The sequence below is a fragment of the Myodes glareolus genome, chromosome 2, assembly GCF_982192425.1.
Source record: "Myodes glareolus chromosome 2, mMyoGla1.1, whole genome shotgun sequence".
Lineage (NCBI taxonomy): Eukaryota > Metazoa > Chordata > Mammalia > Rodentia > Cricetidae > Myodes > Myodes glareolus.
The window spans coordinates 129,891,682-129,912,972 of NC_142027.1; the positions used below are offsets into that span (position 1 = coordinate 129,891,682).

Here is a 21,291-nt window from a genome sequence, read left to right on the forward strand (position 1 = left end):
GTGACTGATTGAGACCCAGGCATATAGCAATGCTGAGTAGGGAGGGGACAAGGAACCAAACATCTGTTGCTGTGACAAAATACCCCTATGGAGAGCAACTTGAGGGGGGAAAGGGTTGTTCCTCCTACAGTTACAGTCCGTCACTGCGGGGAGGGAACTAGGAGAGGGTCACATGACCACAGTCCAATCAGAGAGAGAGAGAGGTCAATACGTACACTGTCACACGATCCCATCTCTCCTCTCAATTCAGTCTCCAAACATAGGTAGTGACGCCACCTGCCTTGAGGCTGGGCCTTCCCAGATCAGTTAATGGGATCGGGACAGTCACCCCAGACTCACCCACAGGCCAACTTGATCTAGACAACTCCTTGATGAGACGCCCTTCCCGGGTGACTCTACACTGTGTCTCATTGATGAAGCTGACCTTCCCATCAGAGACCCTGCGTGAGGGATCCCACCTGACCAGACTGAGAGCTCTGGGGGCATAGGGTGTGTCTGTGACCCGAGGAACCTACGAGATTCATGGTGTGAACGGATGGCGTGAACACACTACTAGGAGGCTGGGACTTCACTTTCCGCCTGGTGGAGAGGGGGGCAACCTGGAATTGTGCTCAGCCTTGCCCCTTCCTGTAGCTATCCTGCTTGGCTCCTGCCCACGGTAAGGTGAAGACCTCACCACACAAGCTGGCTGCCAGGATATTCTGCCCAAGCAGCCAATGGGTGACAGACAGAATCCTCCGAAACATGAGCCAAACAAGTGCTTTCCTTTGGTCATGCGGTCTCTGCCAGGCATTTTGTCACTCTGAGGGAAGAAAGGAGGGACTACAGGTGGACTCCCAAGCAGGCTGTCTTTGATGATGAGCTGAGGGCCTTGTGCATCAGGTGGAAGAGAGCCCTAGTCCTGCAAAGAAAGGCCTTCAGAGAAAACAAGCAGGTGCAGAAGGGTCACAGAAAGGTCACTTGGAGAACCTGGCAGCCAGCCAGTGCCCAGGACACAGAAGCACTCAGTTCCTACCTACCACATGGACAGGGAGGTGGAGCTATGCCTGGGAGAGTCACAGGCAGAGCAGAAGAAGCCATGCTGGATCCAGGTCTCTCTGGGAAAACTGAGGGCACAAGGTTTCAGCAATTCCCTCACGGGACATACAGCTTGGCAGAAGCCATAGAAGCCCAGGAATGGAGACAGGGATTCCCTGGCAGATTCCTGGGCTGGGCAAGTTCCAGGAGGTGCTGGGAGTGCCAAGTGGATGATCGTGCATCCCATGCGTGCATCTGGCTATGGTACTGCAGGCTCTGCCAGCTCTGGAGCTGGGGCTCCCCGAAAGCCACTAGCTTCCCTCCCTCCTTTCTCTATGCTCACCAACCGTGTGCCGTACTCCCTGAGAACTCCAGCACTCCTGAGCACCGCTACATGAATCAGCCCTCGGCTCTCAGTACAGGCAAGACCCCTCCTGATGCCCCCTAGCCCAGTCTCAGCGTTCACCATGCCCCATCTCCCCAGGACTTCATGATGGATTGTGAAGGAACCACCCGAAATGCTGGGGCCTTTGGCAGTTGCTACTTCATCTCAGCCTCTTCCAGAAAGCCCAGCTTCCTGTTCCCTCTGGCTGGAAAGCCCCTGACCCTATACTCTGTCACCTGGGGCATGGTAGGAGTTCAGCTCAGTTCAGCAAAAACCCTGGGAGACCTTCACATCACCCATACTGGATGAGAGTGTGGTCTCTGTTTGGTGGAAAGTTCCAATTCAAGCCCCTTCCCCTGGGAGTTGCCACAGTCAGACTCCACCTCTGAGAAACCCCACCAAACAGTGACCCCCTCCCAGGGAAGGCCAAGACCACTCCCACAGGCTATTTAAACTGCCCCCCCAGAGAATGAACACGTGGTCTCCCCAGTTCTCTTTCCCCCTCTCCATGTTTTTCCGTAGCTACCCAGGAGCACTGGCATCCATTAAACCTGGGCTTTTTCTAATTTGGTTTGATTTGGTCTGATTTGGATTATTGCATCAGTGGAGAGGTTTGTTGGGCCAGAAAAGCTTTACATCTGGAGGTCCCGTGGGGGGGGGGGTGGGGCTTTTTTTCCCCATTGGCTCAGGGCTACATGTTGGAAAATGCCCTTCTCGCCCGTGTGAGAAGGCGCATGGAGGCACCAGGCTAAGATGGCTTCATCTGGGTTAGTTCCCCTTCATTCAAATCAATGCCCTTAAGGCCCAGGGCCTAATTTGTTTGTCAGGCAGTCTGCTGAAGTCATGGCCAGTGCGGGACCCGGGACCTGACTAAGGGGTGAGGCAGTCCTTGCCCTTGTGAGCTCCTTCAGAGGAGACTCCTGCCCAAGGAATTCACACCCCCACCTGTTTTTGGCTCAAGAGTCTTATCACAGTGGACGCATTGTGGTAGACTTTGAGTTCTGAGACTTGGTAAAGACTTGTAAAAATGGACACTTGCAATTTGAGGCCTGATCTCCAAATGCCCTTGTGCTGCCTTTTATAAAAATCCTTTTAAATTGGGGCTATCTAATGCCTAATGTAAAACAAACAAGGCTCCGAATGCCCATGGTTTCCAGATGCTGTGCCCTTGCTCCTGCTCCCCTTCCCTGATCTCCCTCCCCACTTCTCTAGCTGTGTATTGTTTGTCTCCACTCCCGGCATTAATCTGGTCACGCTGGAACCCTACAATGGAACTGTTTTCCCCTGTCCTTCCGCTCTAAAACTGTGTAGTTCTTCCGTCCTTATGTTTCTGTTCCCTCTTACAGCATCTGCTAATCTGTCCTTAACAGGACCACATGTGTGCTTCCCTGGCTTCTGGTCAGCTAACACAGGTTCCTAACACACTATGCTTTTATGTCTATGTGTGTATGTGTGTTTGTTTTCACAGTATGCTTGTCTTATTCTCTGTGTGAATATATGTCTTAAGATCTGTAAAACTTGTAACTACAGATTACAACAGCTTAAAAAAATATAAACACATAGGTAACCATTTTGACCTCAGTGTCATCTTGGATAAGAGTATCCATGTGTGATGGACCTAAAGAGACATTCCACCTCCCAAATTCCTTAACTTACTAAAATATTCCCTTTAATCTTTCTACATTTACTAGCATTGGTAAGCCGGAACTAATTCAGTAAAAAAAAATGTCTAAATTTAACTTACTGTCTAATTTAAATATAACTAACAGACAATGGTACCCAATTCTCAAGAGTCTTTACAGATCTGAGAGTATGGCATTTAACAAAAGAGCATCTAATACAGAGACATGCTAGCTCCTGCAGCATCCTATATCTCCTCCAAGAAGATGCAAGGTTACAAAAGACCTGCCTCAAGGCTTGCCTTTGGGTATGGCAAAGCCACCACACAGCAAAATGTGGCTTTCTGAAGGCGTAAGTCACAGCAGCTTTCCACCTCATCAGGTTTCTGGACGCTACACCAGGGGATCAATCATCTCATCCTCTAAGACAGGCAGACTAAATTTTCCCCCAACAGGAAAATCTTCGGGCCTCCTGGACTCAGCAGCTAATGGTAAGCACTGATTCTAAGGCTGATGTTCTCCAAAGACTATGGAGAGGCTTGGGATTGCCTGTGTAGCTAAAAAAGCTGTCTCATTTCTGCTCATTTATCCCTCCCAGATCTGTCTAATGGCATTTGACGACTTCAGGCACTGGTAGCTCTCATAACTCATTACTTCATTTGTTAAGTTTCCTGCTAAAAATACAAACAAGTGTGCCTCTTTCACAGGCTTCATAGTCTAGGGTTAACAGGTTTCAGATATATCTTCAGAGATCCAAAGTTCCCAATTCCCTTTAAGTGTCTTCTAAAATGTTGCTAAAAATTTGGTCTGGTAAAAACTAACAGTCTCCAGAGCCTATTTTAACCCTGCCCATTTTCAAGCATATTTTACAGGAGTCTGTTTGGGCCAAGACCAACTTACAGAGGGCCTTCTAGACAATGCCAACATCTGCACCAGCTCCTAGGACTTCACTATTAGTAACAACTCTCCTTGCTCAAAAGAACACCAACCAACTAAAATCTGGTTTTAAAAGGCATATCTGCTTTCATGTCTCACTTATTCACCCAAGCCTCACCTGTACAACCAGGGCACTTCTCTGTCCCATTCTTTCTGGCAGTTAATGACCCCTCCCATGACCAGCCCCATTAATAGTGCTGGTAATAGCAATATATTTTTTTCTCCTAGCCAGCTGCCTTCTCATCTCCCTCAAGAAACAGCTGCTTGAGGTCTCCAGGATGGCAGTTACCGGATGCCTCTCCAGCCACACCTCTCACTGAGCTTGAGCCCACCAACTCCCAACTTTCCCTTCTCCCACATCACCCCATGCCAGACTTGAGCCCGTGCCCCCTTTATCCAAGGAGTCTGGGATGTTTGGTTGGAAGCATCACCCCAGCCTCCCTGGCATCCATGTTTACAAGGAGTCTGGAATGTTTAGTGGAAAGTTCCATTCCAAGCCCCCTCCCCAGGAGTTGCTGCAGTCCAGACTCCACCTCTGAGAAAACCAACCAAACACTGACCCCCTTGCCAGAGAGGGTCAAGACCACTCCCACAGGATATTTAAACTACCCCCCAGAGACCGAACACATGGTCTCCCCGATTCTCCTTCCCCCTCTCAGTGTTTTTCCGAAGGGCCACCCAGGAATGCTGGCATCTATTAAGCCTGGACTTTTTCTAAGTTGGCTTGATTTGGTCTGATTTGGATTATTGCATAGGTGGAGAGGTTTGTTGGGCCAAAAAAAACTTTACAGTCCCCATTGTACAAAGAAAATGGTAGCTCAGAGAATGTCAGCTCTTCTCCAGATACAGCAAGGAATTGGCCGTGCCCAGATTCAAACGTTCCTCAGGAGAATCCATTTGAAAGAAGACTCACTAAAACATTGTTCTGAAAAAGACCCTAAAGACACACCTCAGTTCCCAAAGAGAGATAGGTGATCAACAAGCAATGTCTGTCACTGGTGCTGCCAAGGGAGACAGTAGAGTGTGTCAGATATTCATTATCCTCTCACAGCCATGCACTGAGCACATTTTTCTCTCCCACCAATGAGGTTACATGTAACAACATTACAGGAAAAAAAAAGAGCTTAGATCTCTGTAAGGCCCACTCTGGACACAAAAGAAGCAAGGTATGAAAAAGAAAATTACTGATGGTGGCAAAGGTAGCACATTTGATAGCACCAAGTTTTCCACTTAGGATGGTCGAGTAACTCATGTGTACTTTACAGTTAGCTGCACAGGGCTCTGGCTGTAGTAGTCACACATGTGTGTACTTCACAGTTAGCTGTACAGTGCTCTGGCTGTAGTAATCAGCCACAATAGAGTCTGAGGCAGGAGGCCAGAGGTTTGAAGCCACTCTAGTGAGACCAGCTCCAAAACACAAGTGTGTGTGTGTGTGTGTGTGTGTGTGTATGTGTGTGTGTGTGTGTGTGCGTGCGCGCCTATGCACTGCATGTATGTGTGTGTGTGTGTGTGTGCATATAGTGTGGTGTTTGGGGTGTGTACATGGGTAGGGTGCACATTCACACGTGTATGGTAGCCAGAAGTCAGCCTCGGGTGTCACGCCTCTGTCTTACATTTTGAGGCAGGGCTTCTTGCTGACTGAAACTCATCAACTAGGCGAGGTTTGCTGATAAATGAGCTCCAGCAGTCTGCCTGTCTGTATTTCCCCTGGGCTGGGGTTCCAAGCACACATCATATCTGTGCTGAGATCTGAGTTCAGATCCTCACACTTGTGCAGCAAGTACTTCACCTTCTGAATTGTCTCCACGGCCCTATGAAAGTTCTATTTTATATACTGAGACAGGCAAGGGGGGGGGGGTGACACCCCAGGATGCACACGTGGGGGATGACATCCCAGGATGCACATGTGAGGGTTGACACCCCAGGATGCACACATGGGGGGATGACACCCCAGGATGCACACGTGGGGGGATGACACCCCAGGATGCACACGTGAGGGTTGACACCCCAGGATGCACACGTTGGGGGATGACAGCCCAGGATGCACATGTGGGGGATGACATCCCAGGATGCACACATGGAGAGGTCGAAGGACCACCTTTCGGGAACCTGTTCCCTCTTTCTACTGTGTGTTTCAGGGATTAAACTCACCACCAAGTTTGCATAGCAAGCATTCCACCTGGTGAGTCAAGTGGCTTTTGTTTGTTTTTCATGTTTGTTTTTGTTGTTGTTGTTGTTGTTGTTAGTGATGGTGGTGGTTGGTTGATTGGTTTTGGTATGGTTTTAGGTTGGTTGGTTTTTGGTTTGCTTTGGTTTGGTTTGTTTGGGTTTGGTTTGGTTTGGTTTTGGTTTTTCGAGACAGGTTTCCTGGCTTCAAATTCAAAGAGATCCAAGTGCTGGAATTAAAGCCCTGTGCTGCCACACCGGTTCCAAATGTTTTAATAAAATAAGGAGTGCTTCTTTTGTTGGGCTGACTTGGCAACTCTGCTAACACTGTCTCAGAAGCCATGTTGAGTGCCCCTTCCCAAGACAACACATCCCTCCACCTCATAAACCAGTCACTCTCCAGTGTGTGCCAGTTTTAATATCAAAATGGCATCTTACACAGACTCAGCAACAAGCATGAACATCAAAAGACCCAGTAACTGTGGGTGAACCCACAGAACAATCCAGGCTTTACAGCAGGCTTCCAGGGCCCACAGTCAGCATTCCCCAGCAGAAACAATGCACACATCTCTGATAAGCTGGTCATAAAACAATGGGCCCTAGAACAGATTCCACAGAGACTGTTGGGGGACCCCAGGGCTGCACCAGGGCTCCCACCCTGAGCACCCCCAGGCTGTCCTACTGCCACCAACCCACCCTGGGGCAGAATCCACAGTGGCCCCTCCCTCCAGGCAGGCTGTAAAGAGATACTGACACCTTCAGACAGGAGGCTCCACTGTAACCTGTAGGCTCCTGCTCAAAACAAGCCTAAAGTTTAGTGGAAAAGACAGGAGGAGGAGCAGCCCAGGGACAAAAGAGAATGTGCCGTCAGAGGCTCGACTTCCTCTAGTCATACTCTCTTCTCCCACCCTCATGCATGCACATACACACACACATACACACACATGCACACACATGTGCGTGCGCGCACACACACACACACACACACCATCACTGTCAACATCACCTACCTCCAGATCTTCTGAAGGAGGCATACACCATTGGGGCCTGGGGTCTGTATTAAGTTTTAAGTTCCTGTCACTTCTGTCCCTTGCTTTCCAGGTATCTCTCATGAACCCCAATGAAGGTTGAGGGTGAGCACTATGAACCCTGCTCCTTTCCAGTTAGACCAAAGGGTCTTCCTAGTGACCAGAAGTTCTGGTGCAGTGTAGAATGTGGCCCGCACACACTGCAAGCTCCTCCCTGCTCGGCTGAAGAGACGGAAGTAGCGTGAAACCCCAGCCCTGCCACCGGCTCAGACCGTATGATGAGCTAGGCTGATAGGCCGGTGGACCCCACAGATCTGTCTCTAACGCCTTAGTGCTACGAATTACAAGTGCAGACCACATCTGGCACCCCAAGGATGAAGCCCGCTTTTGCTGACAACGAGGCCTGGGATTTGCCCCATCCTGAGCCCCTTCACCTAATACGCTCCCCCAGAATCTGTTTGGATCCTCTCTGATCTTGAGTTGCCTGGGGCTTGTACTCAGCCGTGCCTTGCTTACCAAAGTTTGGCTGGTGTGACGCCTGTTCTGAGAGCTCTCCCCACTGCTTGCCTCACTCGAGCTCTTTGTCCTGGGACCACCACACAGAATTTCAGCTACTGAGGACCATATCGGGACTCTCATGCCTTCGAGGAGAAGGCTGAGGTCCAGTCTCAGCAGCTGTACCAGAGCCTGGTGCAGCGCAGGGCCCCAGGAGGGCAGCCTCTGCTGCGTGAGCTCCTGGGCATTGTGGGTAAAATGAAGCGGAGCGGCCATGAGAGGGCAGCAGCGGTGCATCCCAGTCCTATCTCGTATGCTAACCCACCTCCCTAAGGGGCATCTCCTCCATTTCCGCTGTAGCTCCTACAGGCTCGCTGGTGGCTGGGTAACTGTTGCAGTGAGACCTAACCCATGGGAAAGCAGCTCTCACAGCACCCGCTGACCCAGGCAACCTGTTCCTGAGGTCACCCACAGGTCCAAACAGTGCCGCTGAGCCTCCAATAGTCTAGGCTCTGACCTGTAGGCCAGACCAACTCAGTGAAACAAGACCCTCTGGCCCGCCTCAGCCTGGTGTCACACCCCTGCTACTCCTGGTCACCAAGGACATCCCCTTGCCTTAAGACCCCCCCCCCTTACCAGCCACACCCCCTCGCCTCAGTGCACCCTGTGTCAAAGAGTTGCCTTAGAAGAGTTAGAGAAGCTGGGCTTCTCTAGGGTGGGAGTGGCTGGAGAATTTACAGCCCTTGTGGATTTTTCTGTCTGAGTTTGGTGTTTATAGGGACAAAACTCTGTAAGTCTCTCAAACAAGGACTCAAAGCAGACCCTGGTCTTGTCTCCAGCAATTCCGTAAATAACAAATCCTTTGAGGAAACCGGACAGGTGTCTTAGGTGAAACTTACGAGCTGCCTCTGCTTATGAGGACTGAGGCTGTAGTTTCCAGGAGATAACAGGCCCTGCAGGTCATAAGATTAGGGGGTTGGGTCAGTGGCCACACCTCTAGAAGGCTGACTGTAGGTCTGACCCCACCAAGGTGCTCAGTAGATGACCGTATCCTTTCTTCTGGCCTGAGCCACACCCCAGCCTGGGTACCACCTTGACTGATATTTGGAAGCTCTGACCCAGAGCAGTCATGGGATCTACTTTCCCTAGCTACATTCCCCCCACGTCCACCAAGCTAGGAACCTGTACCAGCCCCTTCCCGGCCATGCTGCCATCCAAGCCATTAGTGGTAATAGCGGGAGGGAAGGAGACCTGTCAGAGAGAAAGCCACAGCCATTCACTTCTGCCAAAAGGAACAATGAATTAGTCCAGAGGAAGGGTAGTTCAAGTGAGCCGGCCAAAGCCAGGCCAGGAACCTGGGCCCATACGCCCCCCCACCAATAGGCAGGGCTGGCTGTTAGTGGTCAGCCCCTGGGGCAGCCATGGAGAGGCAGGAATCAGCTGGGTAAGAGCTAGTTAGTGCGAGGGAGTCAGAGGTTAGCCCAGAGAGGCCATGAGCCTACTGGAGGTGAGGCATGAAATCACCTCCAGGTGTGGCCCTGGCGTAGCAGCTGGCGGGCTCTGGGGGAGGCTGGCTGGGGCAGAGGCATGAGCATTAACAGGTCAATAAACAGTTGGTGTGACTTCCCAGTGACCCTTGGGCCCTTAGGAGTCATGTCCGGGCACCTATGTCCCCTTCCCATAGGCATTTCCACACCTGTGCACCAGGGCAGCTGGCAGTCTGTCCTTTCCAAGTGTGGGGCGAGTCTTTCTCCACACTTCCTGAGGAAAAATACCCTCACACCTTCTTCCTGTGTGAAAATGGTTCCGCATCTACTTCCAGATTGCTATTCCCACCCCTGAGTGGGAAAGGTCTCTCAGGCTCACTGCCCACTGGTCACTGGCCATCTCTTCTCAGACTGCAGTGTCCGGATGCCGTCTCCTCAGGCTTCACTTGAGGAATGCCTGACTTTGTTCTGTAGCTTCACAGGGAAAGGCCGCTTCACATACTTCCTACTTAGGAAGCTCTCACTTACAGCTTCCACGGAGGCCAAGCCGTTCTGTCGGCTTGAGGTTCAAACGCACACCCTTGCGGTCCTGTATAAGATGGCCAGTCTCTGGGGTTCCTAACACTTTCTATCTGGCCCAAATCACAGAGGGCCTAGGCTAAGTAGGGCCTGGTATCTCCTACGCTAGATCCACAGGCCCCACACTGGCTCCCACAAGATCCCCTGGTCCCATCCACTCCTGATGGCAACCAGTCCTGTGCACAGAGGAGAGAGGTCATGCTCGGAGCCCAGCGTCCCACACCCACAGGACAGCCTCCTCCTCCTCCTCCTCTGGGCATCACTAATATGGTTGTCCCCTGACTCAGACCTGGCCTGGTCAGCCCAGGGACATCTGTTTGCCAGAAGGAGGGACCAGCCCCCAGGAGGCCCAGAGCTCGGCAGGGCTGGATTAGTTAGAGAAACCGGTTAGTAGGGCCGGGTTAGTAGGTCAGAGCACAGCACCAGCGGACACACACAGGAGCCACTAGGAGAGAAGAAGGCAGCGGGGCCGTTAGTTAGTTAAGGGGCAGCGGGGTGCGGGTGGGGTGCCCCAGGGTTAGACAATTAGTAATCAAAAGAGTTTGCCTATGGGAGAGAAAGCTGGCAAGAAGAGAACAGGAAGAGACAGTTAAGGGTTCAAAGCATGTGTCTGCCTCAGGCAGAAGGGTCTGTGTGCAGAACACCCGAGATCAGGGGATGGACATAGCACCGAGTTCCCTGCAGCCTGCCCTCACCCTGTCTTTTTCCATTTTGAAGTCCCTGCTGGGGCAGCAGTACCTTCGTTGCCCACCACAGGCATCGAGGGGAGTAGAAGGGTCCCATTCCACCACAGAGAGTAGGTGGCTGGTACACAGTCCCCAGCAGCAGAGTTGGTGTGTCTCTTAGCGTGCCCTGCCCTGCAGGATGGGTCTGCACAGAGATCCCAGGCCCCAGGCAGGGCCTTCCTCAGCCTCGTCTGCCCCAGCCTCTGGGAAGGCCCATGGGCTGCAGTTAGTAGGGTTTGGCTGCCGCAGGGTTAGTAGGACATGCTCAGGCCAGGTTAGTGGATTAGTCAATTGACAGAAGGCCAGGCATCTTGTCATGTGCCACAGCGTCCTGGCCGAGCCCTGAGTTGGTTAGTAGGTTAAATCACATCATGCACCCCACCCCCTTTTAACGCCCCCCCACCATCACAGACCTCCTGTCCCCACCAGCCTGGGCATGGGGCCTGACCAGGGCAGGGGGTCTGCCTCTACACCCCTCAACACGCACCCCCTCCAGGAATCAAGCTTGACCTCAGTGACCCCTGCTGGAAGCCCAGAGCTTCCGTTTCTCTGCTGTGGGTCTCAGAGCCCCCACAAACACTCCAGCTCTGCTGGAAATGTCCTGTGCTTGACCTCAGGGCATACTCCCTTCCCTGGTTGTAGCCAGGATCTTCTCACGCGCACACATGTACACAAACACACAGGCGCACACACATGAACACACTCGTCAGCGTCTTTCCACCAAACATCTATCCTCCCCACCCCACCCCAGAGCTGCCAGGCTTGGAAATGGACATCTCTCCTATCGTCAACTCCCAGGCCTCTGGCTGCTCCCACTGCCCTGGCCTGCCTTCCTCTACAAACGCTGCATGCAGGGAACTGAGCTATGTACTAAAGCTTAGACCCCTCTCACCTCTGGCCTCTTCGATTTCCTTCCTTTCCAGGCAACTTCAAGGTGCCTGCTAATGACCAACCTGTGTCTCCCAGAATTCTAGACAGGGTTTGGTAAGAAAATAGTTCTGTAGCCAGAAATAAATAAATAAATAAATAAATAAAAATTTAAAAAAAAACCAGGAACTGCTTCAACCTTCTATCCCTCCCTGAGTATCTGAAGCTTGCTCACTAGTGTTTTCAGGGCTCTGAAAAGTCCCGCTTTTTTGCTTGAATTTCTTCCCAAGGGTACTCAGTTAAACCGTACCTTTCTCATCCTCCAAGGCCCTGGTTGGGTCAGCCTGAGTAGGAAACCCCTCCAGAGTGCCAGAGCTGCGGTCTCCCTCCCTCTCGGGGCCTCTGTTGACTGCCCATTATCTACCCCTTCCTGGGAACTGTTTCTCTCCCCGCTGACTAGGAAATCCCAAGTGTCTGAAGCATGGCTGGGCAGCAGCAGGTTCCCACACTGGCTCACAGCAAAGAACCAGAGTGGACTCCAGATTGGCAACAGGAAACAGGGCTCCTTCCCTTCTGGAAACCATGGAGAGCTACAAGAGAGACCAAAAGCGGCCTCAGCCCCAGGCTTGTCAGGAAGACAGACATGGGTGACCCAAGCAGCAATGCCTCTGGATCAGAAAGCCCCCTACCTATCCAGATGTGCCCTCAACCTAACCTCCCTAAATTCCCACATGGACATGACTGTATGGAACACCAGGCACAGGACCCCCTGGAAAGCCACCAGGAGAGCATATGGCCCACATGACAAAGTGGAAATCAAGGCTGGTCGAGCACGGTGACTTGTATAGCAGAGGATGCCCCAAGACCTGAGCTGGTTCTGCACTGGCTACAGCCACCATGTTCCCAAGACACCAGGCACAACAGCCGCAACTGTGTACCCATTTGGCATTCATCTGTTCCTCCCAATATGGGGGATTCTTAAGGAGAGACAGCTCTAGCTATTCATGTTTGTGAAACGACCCTGTGAGAGTCAAGAGGCACAGGCTGGATTCCCCAGCCCCAGTGAGAAGGTCTGGAGAGACAAAGTGTGTCGTAGCTCAGATGAGGTCTTAAGCCTAGGTCCTCAAGTGACTGTGCCCTTATGGGACAAATCCCTGGAGCCCACTCACTCTGGACACAGAGAAAGGCCACACAGGGACATAAAGCTACTTCTGGCACCTTGATCTTGCTCTGAGGGCCTCAAGCCTGGGGCTGTGAGTCTCTGTTGCCAAGCCCCACAGCCCCTCCTCCCCAGGAAAAAGGCTTTCTAGGCTGTCCCAGAGAAGGCCACACACTGTAGAGCCATCTCCTTCAGGAGGGACTGTGACCCACAGTGGAGAACAGACATGGGGTTACACTAGGGCACCTCACCCTGAGAAGGGGTGCAGGTGTCTCAGTCCCTTGGCAGCTACTCAACACAGAGGGAGGCGATGGCTGGGCAGCCCTGTGTCCTGGCAAAGGCTCTGTAGCCCCTGCAGGGTATAATCTAGTGACTGAGGAAGCTGGAGGTATGCGGCTGCCAGTAGGCCTCCCTACTGGGTCTCCTTATCTTAGGACTCCCCTTTCTCTTTCCAGGGTTCCCTGCTGACTGCACAGAGACTAGCCAGGCTCCTCCCAGGCCAGGACTGGCGGTCCTCTCACCACAACCAGCAGGTAGCTAAGCCTCACCCAGGAAGCACCCAAACAGAACCACCATTCAAGCAGCAAACAAAGGAAAAGAAAAACAGACAAAAGACAGACATCGGGCTCCTCCCCAGCAGCTCCTCCTCCATGCCCATGAGTCCCTGCCCTACCCACAGGTCCTTAGGAGGGGCTTAACTCCGCCCCACCTCCAGTCCACATGGGATCAGAAAGGGCCTCCAGTGCCCCACTCTCCCACCCTGGATCTGTTCATCAAAGGCAGGGTGGATGCTAAGTAATGTATCTTCCAGAAACGGCTCTTCTGCAGGGGGCTCCATCTCTGGCATCGGAAAGGACAGCATCTTCAGGGAGACAGGTTGTTCCCCGTTCCATGAGGTCAAAATCCAGGGCTCCAAAGCAGACCAGGGTCTGGAGACAGGCAGAGCTATCTGGGAGAGGCACAATGAAAGAAGTTGAGGTACCCCAGATAGCCCAATCTGCAATCTGTGCTCCCAACACACACGGGACAAAAGGGAGAGTGTGGGACACAAATGTTTTACAATAAACTTAGAGAGGAAGGCAGAGTTCACCCAAAAGATCAGCAGAAAGCCAACAGCAGGTGGCCCAGAGTGAATCCCAAAGGCAAGGAACCAAGAAGCAGTCGAGCACAGGAAAAGAGAAACCTCCAGAATCCCCATGGTCTAAGAGGAGGCCCCATGTACGTATCCCCACTCCAAATGGACACATACACTCTGCAGGACAGAGAGCTCACCCCCTTGCTGAGCTGTGGTGATGTTTTCTTACTTGAAGATCTCAGAGAGTAGGACCACATCCCTGTCATTCACCACTGGACACCCAGCACGGCCTTAAAGAAGGGCAGGTTCATATCTATGTGAGCTGATGACCATCCCCGCGCCGAGCCTTCACTATGGGGTTCAGATCAATTCCATCCTCCCCCACTGAGGCCAAGTACAGCGAGCCTTCTGCTTCTGGCTCCCAGGCCTCCTCAGAGGCAGAAGGTCATGGGATGTGAGAGAGAGGAGCACCCACCCTCCTAAAAGGAAACACGTTTCTCACTCATACCTGGCATCATCAACATCATCACAGGCCTAGCTTCTAGCTCCTCCCCCACAGGGACAACACAGCATGACTCTGGAAGACAGAAGAGCCAATCCTGGCCCAGGTGAGGACCATGCCCAAGCCCTGCTTTGGTCCAAGAGCCTCACCTGCCTCCTTCTTCCCTGCCACCCAGAGCATCCTTCACAAACATGGACACACTGTGGTTTCCTTTGTGATCCAGGAAATCTCAGAGCAAGCTGGGCAACTTAGGGCCAGCAGAGGGGGAGTCCTGATGGAGTAGGGGCCTGGAGCTCTGACCTCAGTACTGCTGCCATTGCTGGAAACCTATCCCTCTCTCTGGACCCTGGGACACATCCTGCCCTGCCATACAAGGCACTATAATAGCCATTCAAGGCAATGTCTGGGAGTGAAAGCAATCCTTCTGTCTACCTCAGTTCCCACCCTTCCTGGATGCCCACAGCAGAGAACATGTCTGGAATCAGAGGGAGGTACAGGGCTCATTCAGGTCATCGTAAGTTACCAGGATGGAAGAGACGCCCTGACTCTCAACCCTGGGCTCAGATTTGCTCTTTCCTGACAATTTACTACATCTGTCGTCCAGAGCCTGATCCAAGGAAGGGGAAGCATCTCGTAGCACAGTCTCAGCCTGCTGTCACAGGAGCCTGGAGCTGAGAGAAGCAATGTGTCCTGTGGGAAGCCCTGCGGAGGCCTCTGTGTATGTGGAAGACAAGGAGCCTACCCAAGATTACAAATGCCATCCCCAAGAGCCAGAGCCATCCATCAGACATCCACCCTCCCTCTTGGGGTTCCAGGACCAACTCTCCTTTGCACATGCACCAGCAGAGAGCAGGCTGGCGCCCCGGGACTAGTGAAGGGATACTTATCTGTAAGTTGTTATTGCGGAAACTTGGCGGGATCTTTACCAGTGACCATGGCCCCTCAGCCTGGAGAATAAATGCAGAAACATAGGCTGTTTGTATACTCAGGCATCATACAACCTTGGAGGGGATATACTCCAGTTAGGAAGCATGGATCAAATTAAAATCCCTAACGAATGATGAGATATACTGACATACAGTGACAAAGGAGCTGGGTTATTGACACACCTTGGACAAATCACACAGGCTCTGCTAAGAAAAAGGCAGGTCCAAGCTGCATGTGGTAGCAGTACCCTCCTGGAATCCCAGTATTTTGGAGGCTGAGACATGAGGTCATGGGTTCAGGGCCAGCCCAGACTGAATAATGAGACACGCTCTCTCTCTCTCTCTCAAAAATTAAAAATAAAACCTAAGAATATGAGTAGTGGATGTGGCCAAATTTATATCAAACACCCATAGAAGAGAAACTTGCCCATGGGAGTGACAGAAAGTAGTTTATTGCTCACACGGCTGGGTATGGGAGAGGAATGGATTCCCCAGGCTTGGGGCATCTCACCAGGGCAATGGATATACGTCAATGTCATTAAGCACAGCTTCAGGACTTGGTAATTGTAGTCAAAATCTCTGGGTCGCACCCTTAAATCAGAAGGTGCTGCATCACGATAAAGCTGTACAAGCAGGGCTGAGCGGCACAGGACTGATAAACAGGGAGGTCACAGCCACTGGCCTTCTGAGGGCTGAGCCTGGGAGGGGACAAGCAGGCAAGGGACACACAGAAGTTTCTTTTTTTGTTTTGTTTTTCTTTTCTTCTTAGCTTCCTAAAACTTTTGCATATGAGTGTTTTGCCTGAATGCATGTCTGCACACCATGTACACTATCTGGGAAGGTTGGAAGGGCGGTCAGATCCCCTGAAACTAGAGCTACACACAGCTGTGAGCCACTGTACAGTGCTGCAATCAAACCTGGGTCCTCTGCAAGAGTGGCCGGTGCTCTTAACAACTGAGCCATCATTCCAGCTCCCGTTACTCATTTCTTAGACTCTCAAAGCCCAGGTTGGCTTCAAACGCACTATGTAGCCAGAGTTAACTCTGAACTTCTGATCCTCTGACGTCCACCTCCCAAGTGCTGGGATTCTAGGCTTACATTACTGCAACCGGTTTGTGCTGTGCTGGGGTCAAACCCAGGACTTTGTAAATGGTAGGTAAGCACTCTGCCTGCCCCAAACCCATTATTTTGTACACTAATTAAAAAACAAGCTAACTACACCTCTATGGCAGTATTTTCTACAAAAGATATTCATGCATGACAAAAGGACCAGAGCTGAGATGTTCATGGTCAGAGGTTGTGTAGACTGTGGCTCATGGCTCTGCTCCCACACACCAAGTCAAGACCAGAAGCACCTACAGAAGACTCAACAAATGACTAGCACCCAGAAGACATAGGTCTCTCCTACCTTGAGGTTTGGGAGACTCAGAAGCTGTTGGCCTCTGCCATCTGCATCCATGCAGGAGATGAAGACTTGCTTCTTTCCCACTGAGACACGGCAGCCATGTGCATGTGAACAGACAGGCCTCACACCTACCAGAGAGAGAGAGAGAGAGAGAGGAATGAAGAGTGGGTGCACACCACTGGACACATTGGCATCACCACAACCCTCAGAGAGATGTGGGAAGGACATGCAGTTCACACCAAAGCTGTCAGGGAGATGGCGGAGGGCTTCAGCAGAGGTCCCGGGTGCTTCTCTTTCTCCTGCCCTTTCTGTTGCTCACACTGAGGAAGCAGACAAGAGCCCGCCGGCACAAAGTGCTTTGGAGTCTCCGGTGCCCTGAGCTCCAGAAGCCACAGGGAACGTAAAGCTGGGGAGCCTTCCAGAGATCAGCAGGAAGTGACCTGAGCAAAGGGGAGCGCAAAAGGAAGTGCCTGAAGCCAGAGGAGTGGTGGGGGTGAGGCAGGAGAAGGGAGCCCAGCTAAGAACAAACCAGTACGGACCTGGATTGTGCTCCCCATTCTACAGCTGAGAAGATTGAAGGGCTTGGCTCTCATCTCAGGCGGTAGAGCCTCTTGGGCTCTGGATACAGAGGATGAAGGAGAGAGACCCACAGACACTGTAGAAATTTACTTTCATGTTTATCTGGGGTCAGTTTACATCAGCTGCTTTCGCACTCCCAGGGTAAATCATTAAGTCCCCTTTTAAGGGACAGGTGGCACCACATCTGTCACAAACACACCAGATCCAGGTTTGAAACTTGACTCCAAATTAAATTGCTGTGCGGTCTTTAACGGGTCACTTTACCTCTCTGATTTACACCCAATATCTAAGTGCAAGATTATTATTATTTTGTAGTTGGTGGGGGGATCCCATGTAGTCAGGCTTGCCTGGACCTTGCTCTGTATCCAAAAATGACTGTGAACTCCTCATCCTCCTGCCTCCACCCCCCAAGCACGAGATCACAGACACACGCACCTCCCAGAGCTAAGCAGCTTATCTTCAGGCTTCCACAGAGTAGTTAGGGTCTCTTGTTATTTGTTTCCTACTCTGCGCCCTCGGGGGAAACAATGGTCAAGGCTGTCATTGCATTTCCTTCCCCCAGAGGGACCACCTGGCACCAGGGCAGGCGACACCTGCCTCATCTGAGCTCATCAATGCAGAAAAGGATGAGAGACAGATGTTACCCTCAGCCTTCCGGTGCCTCTGAACATCTTGACTATTGTTTCACAGAGACAAATGAGCCAGGCCTCAAAAGCGGCCTGGGTGGGGGGGCACACACAAGGGCTGGGGGGAGCTGTGACAGAGAGGGAGCCTCAAGCTGTTCACTGGCCCATTGAACCCACACAAAAGGCCCAATGCCCCAAGCATACTGTTCCAACAGCAGAAGGCAGAAGGTCATCTAGAAGGGCAGATGCCACACAAGTGAGCTGACCCGGCAGGCAGGTGTGGAACAGTGTCTGCCCCCAGTATTGGCCCCTGACACTGGTTCACAGCCAACAGCCCCCATACCCAAGAATATGACCCCACACTACAGGGTCCCACTCTGTAGACCAGGCTGGCCTGGAACTCAGAGGACCACCTAATTCTGCCTCCCAGGCTCTGGGATTGAAAGCATGCTCCTGCACCACCATACCTGGGTAAGGATCATCATAACACTCTGCCTTGATTTATTATTTTTTTAATTTGTTATTTTGGGTGATCCTCATGCCTCAGCCTCCCAAGTGTTGAGGTGGTAGGGGTGAACTGCTAGCCTGACTTTCTCCTCCCTCCTCCCCTCCCCCCCCCTTCTGTCTCGATCTCACTAACCTTGACTGGCTCAAACTCTTTTGTAGCCTAGGGTATTCTCCAACTTGGCATCCTCCTGCCTCAGGCCACCAAGCGCTGAGACTGCAAGGACCATGCCTGGACAACACTCATTTTTTTAATGAAAGGTAAGAGAGATTGTCTTCAACCTGATGGGAAAGATTCGGGTACTTCTTTGGGGCCCTGAAGATATCAGATGCGCCCCACCCCCACCCTCACCCCCGCGCAGCGCTTTTATGGGGCAGAGAGATGGGCTAAATTTTCTGCATGGTCAGCATAGGGAGGACTTCGGAGCCCTTCTCAACCTCAACCGCAAGAAATATTAAAAGGACACAATGTGAGGCAGGCAGGAGATAAAGTTGCTCACATAGCATTCTTTCTATAGGAAATCAACCAGACTCTGGGTGGGGTGAGTTCAGTCTCCTCCCAAAACAGGGATCCGATGGGGTGGCCCCAGGAACCTGCTTGCCGCGACTGCTGCTCGGTTGGTGACGGGGAGGGGGGCAATGTTGCGGGGGCAGTGGATCCCCTCTGGGAGCAGGAGACATTCTGAGCACCTTCAGATGCGCAACCCCGCCCCAGATGTGCTGAAGCGCGGGGCCACGTGGCGGGACACCAGCTCACTTGCGGAGAGCCCCGGGAGTGAGGTTACTCATCCCTGCCCGAGGCTCTCCTGGGAAGAGCGCTCTGGGAAGGCAGCAAGGCTGCACCCGGCTTGATGTCGAGAAAAACAAACCTGCTTCCAGCAAGTTCTCGCTCTGCGCTCGCTCTCGCTCCCCGCGCCCCTCCCTCCAGCAGGTGGGGGCGTTTTCCTGGCGCGACTTCGCTCCGCAGTGGGGTGTGCGCGCCAGCAATCCCGGGCGCCTGGAGGCTTGTGCTGGGAGTCTGGGATTAGAGAGAGGAGGCCGGGGTCCCCGGAATCCCTCTGTCCAAGAAATAATCTCTCTCGTGTCCAGGATGAGAGAGGTCTGAACCTTTCCCTCTCAAATCCCAGCCTCTGCGGAGAATGTCTCAGAGCCTAGGAGGGTTGGGGAACCAAGTTACTAGGGTGGACCCAAATCGTTTTGGAGATGCCACGTGGGCTTCAGAGTTCATCGTGTTTGGATTAAAAAAAATCATTGGCTGTGTGACCTTGGACAGGCTGATACCCCTCTCTGGACTTCCTTTTCCTTATCTCTAAAATGGGTTCTTACCACTTTGCGGGGCTCTTTAGCCAAAGCGGTGGCTTTCCGAGGGAGGATGTCTGATCATCATCCAGAGCGATGTCGCAATGAGGGTGCGGAGATGCACTGGACGCCCCAAGTCTGGAATGAGTCCCAGAAGTGGAGGAAGGGCCTGGCGTGAGGGAATGGGAGTCAGGGACATCACCAGCAAACCCACCCTCCTTGCTGAGACCTCCTGGGCGCAGTCTCCGGCCTAGGCAGTTACCTGCTAACCTTGTGGGTGTGTATTGGGGTCTCCACGCCCATGTACATCTAGCTGTGGGGGAAGGGAAGGGTCTTTGTTTCCCCTCAGACCTTGACTGCGAGACACCCCCCACCCCCACCCCAGTACCCTCCGTGTTCCAATTCCCATGACCCATCCATTGGAGCATCACATCTGGCCATTGCGGGTTGGGGGTCCCGTCACCCACCCAGTGCGGGCCACCACTTCCCTGGGACTGTGAGACCCCCATCGCCCTCCCAGGAATCAGGTGTGCCAGACTGAGAGTGGGAATGGCGACTCCAGCTTACCTCGGCTCCTCGTTCCTGCGGCTGGAGTGCAGAGGGCTCTTTGTGCCCTGCTTTCAACAGAACTGGGGGAGCCCCTGCAAGCGCCTCCCCTCGTAAACTCCTCCCCGCACTGGTCCGCAGCCTCCCTCCCTACGGCCCCCCAGTGCAGCCGGCTTCGTCTTCTCATTTACTGCAGCGCCCATGAAATTTTAATGCAGGAGCGGCTGGCGGGCGGAGGGGCGGAGGTGCCGCACCCGGCCTCCGGGATAGGGGGTGGGGATGCCCCCCGACAAGCACCCAGCTTCCAGTCCGAGGGTCAGGGCAGCTTGACGTGGGGTGAACATCTCCCCAGCGCTTCACAAAGGGGCTAGTGCGAGCCTCAGCCTCAGCATCCCTGCCCGCAGCGCTGCCATAGCAACGTTGGTCGGTGGAGAGAAGCGCGACGGTCGGAGGCGCGGCCACGGACTTGGTTCTAAAGCAAGAGAAGCCCAGGCTTGGATCCCAAAAGAGGACCGGGTACCTACCTTAGCCCACAGGACCCGGGCGTGGCTCCCGGGGAACTCTGCTAGGTAGACCCATGGTCAGGGGGACGAAAAGATTTGAACCCAAGTCTGTGGCAACCATCTACAGTTTTGGCATCTGCTTTGCCGGCACTCTTTGGCACCATTATGATTCCCACAGGGATGCTAAAGAGTCGCCAAGAGCTGTGGTTCTGTGATGCTCCTAGCCAACACCATCCATACACCCTTCGAGACCATGATGTAACTGTCACCTCCTAGGTCCCACTACAGTGCCACCGAACCACCAGGCAACATTAATGCCCCTTCCAGCTGAGAAACTGGTGTGCTAGATCATCCCTGCTTCTAGGACGGGCACTGATCCTCAGCTTAAATTTAAGCTCTGACCTTGCCCTTGACCAGATGTGACCAGATGTGCATGGGTGTCTCCCCAGATTGGGTCTCTATCCCTTTCCAGTCTGGGGGGAGGGGAGAGGCGCTAAATAGGGAAAGGGCACCCAGTGCAAGTCTGCGCTGGGGGCACCAAGCCATTCTCCTAATTAAGCTAGCTCACCTTTTTTTTCTTTTTTAATTTTTTTTATGAATTTATTTAGTAGGGCTGGATGGGCCCTTACACAGTGTGCCTGTGGGGCTCAGAGGACAACACAGTGTGTTCTCTCCTCCTACCATGAAGGTTCAGGGAAGGGAACTCAGCTGGAGGCAGGCCAGGGGTAGCAGTGAGTGACCTGCTCCACAGTGTGCCTGGCCCAGCCCTCACCTTTCATTTCACACTTTGGGGTCTGTTCATTTTCACTGCTCACACCCAGAGGCTGTGAGAGGTGATGGTGACTGCACGCAGCCTCTCTGAG

At 52.7% G+C, this 21,291-nt stretch overlaps 1 protein-coding gene across 4 annotated transcripts; it reads right to left on the minus strand.

Annotated features, from left to right (window-relative positions):
• Positions 1–6,521: 6,521 nt before the first annotated feature.
• Positions 6,522–20,378, minus strand: LOC125410924 (uncharacterized). 4 transcript variants are annotated; one of them, XM_087903689.1, is made up of 7 exons: positions 19,947–20,378; positions 19,642–19,692; positions 19,407–19,548; positions 16,611–16,811; positions 16,375–16,499; positions 13,736–14,987; positions 6,522–13,412 (listed from the first exon to the last, which is right to left on the minus strand). In XM_087903689.1, the coding sequence occupies exons 1-4, from the start codon at positions 20,110–20,112 to the stop codon at positions 16,640–16,642; spliced, it is 531 nt and encodes a 176-aa protein (XP_087759815.1). In that variant the 5' UTR covers positions 20,113–20,378; the 3' UTR covers positions 6,522–13,412; positions 13,736–14,987; positions 16,375–16,499; positions 16,611–16,639. The 4 variants fall into 4 exon arrangements, 1 of the variants encoding a protein (XP_087759815.1); XR_015737319.1 differs by lacking the exons at positions 16,611–16,811; positions 19,642–19,692 and having other exon boundaries at positions 13,736–13,828; positions 14,047–14,987; positions 19,947–20,328; XR_015737320.1 differs by lacking the exons at positions 16,611–16,811; positions 19,642–19,692 and having other exon boundaries at positions 19,407–19,517; positions 19,947–20,331.
• Between the last annotated feature and the right edge of the window lie 913 nt (positions 20,379–21,291).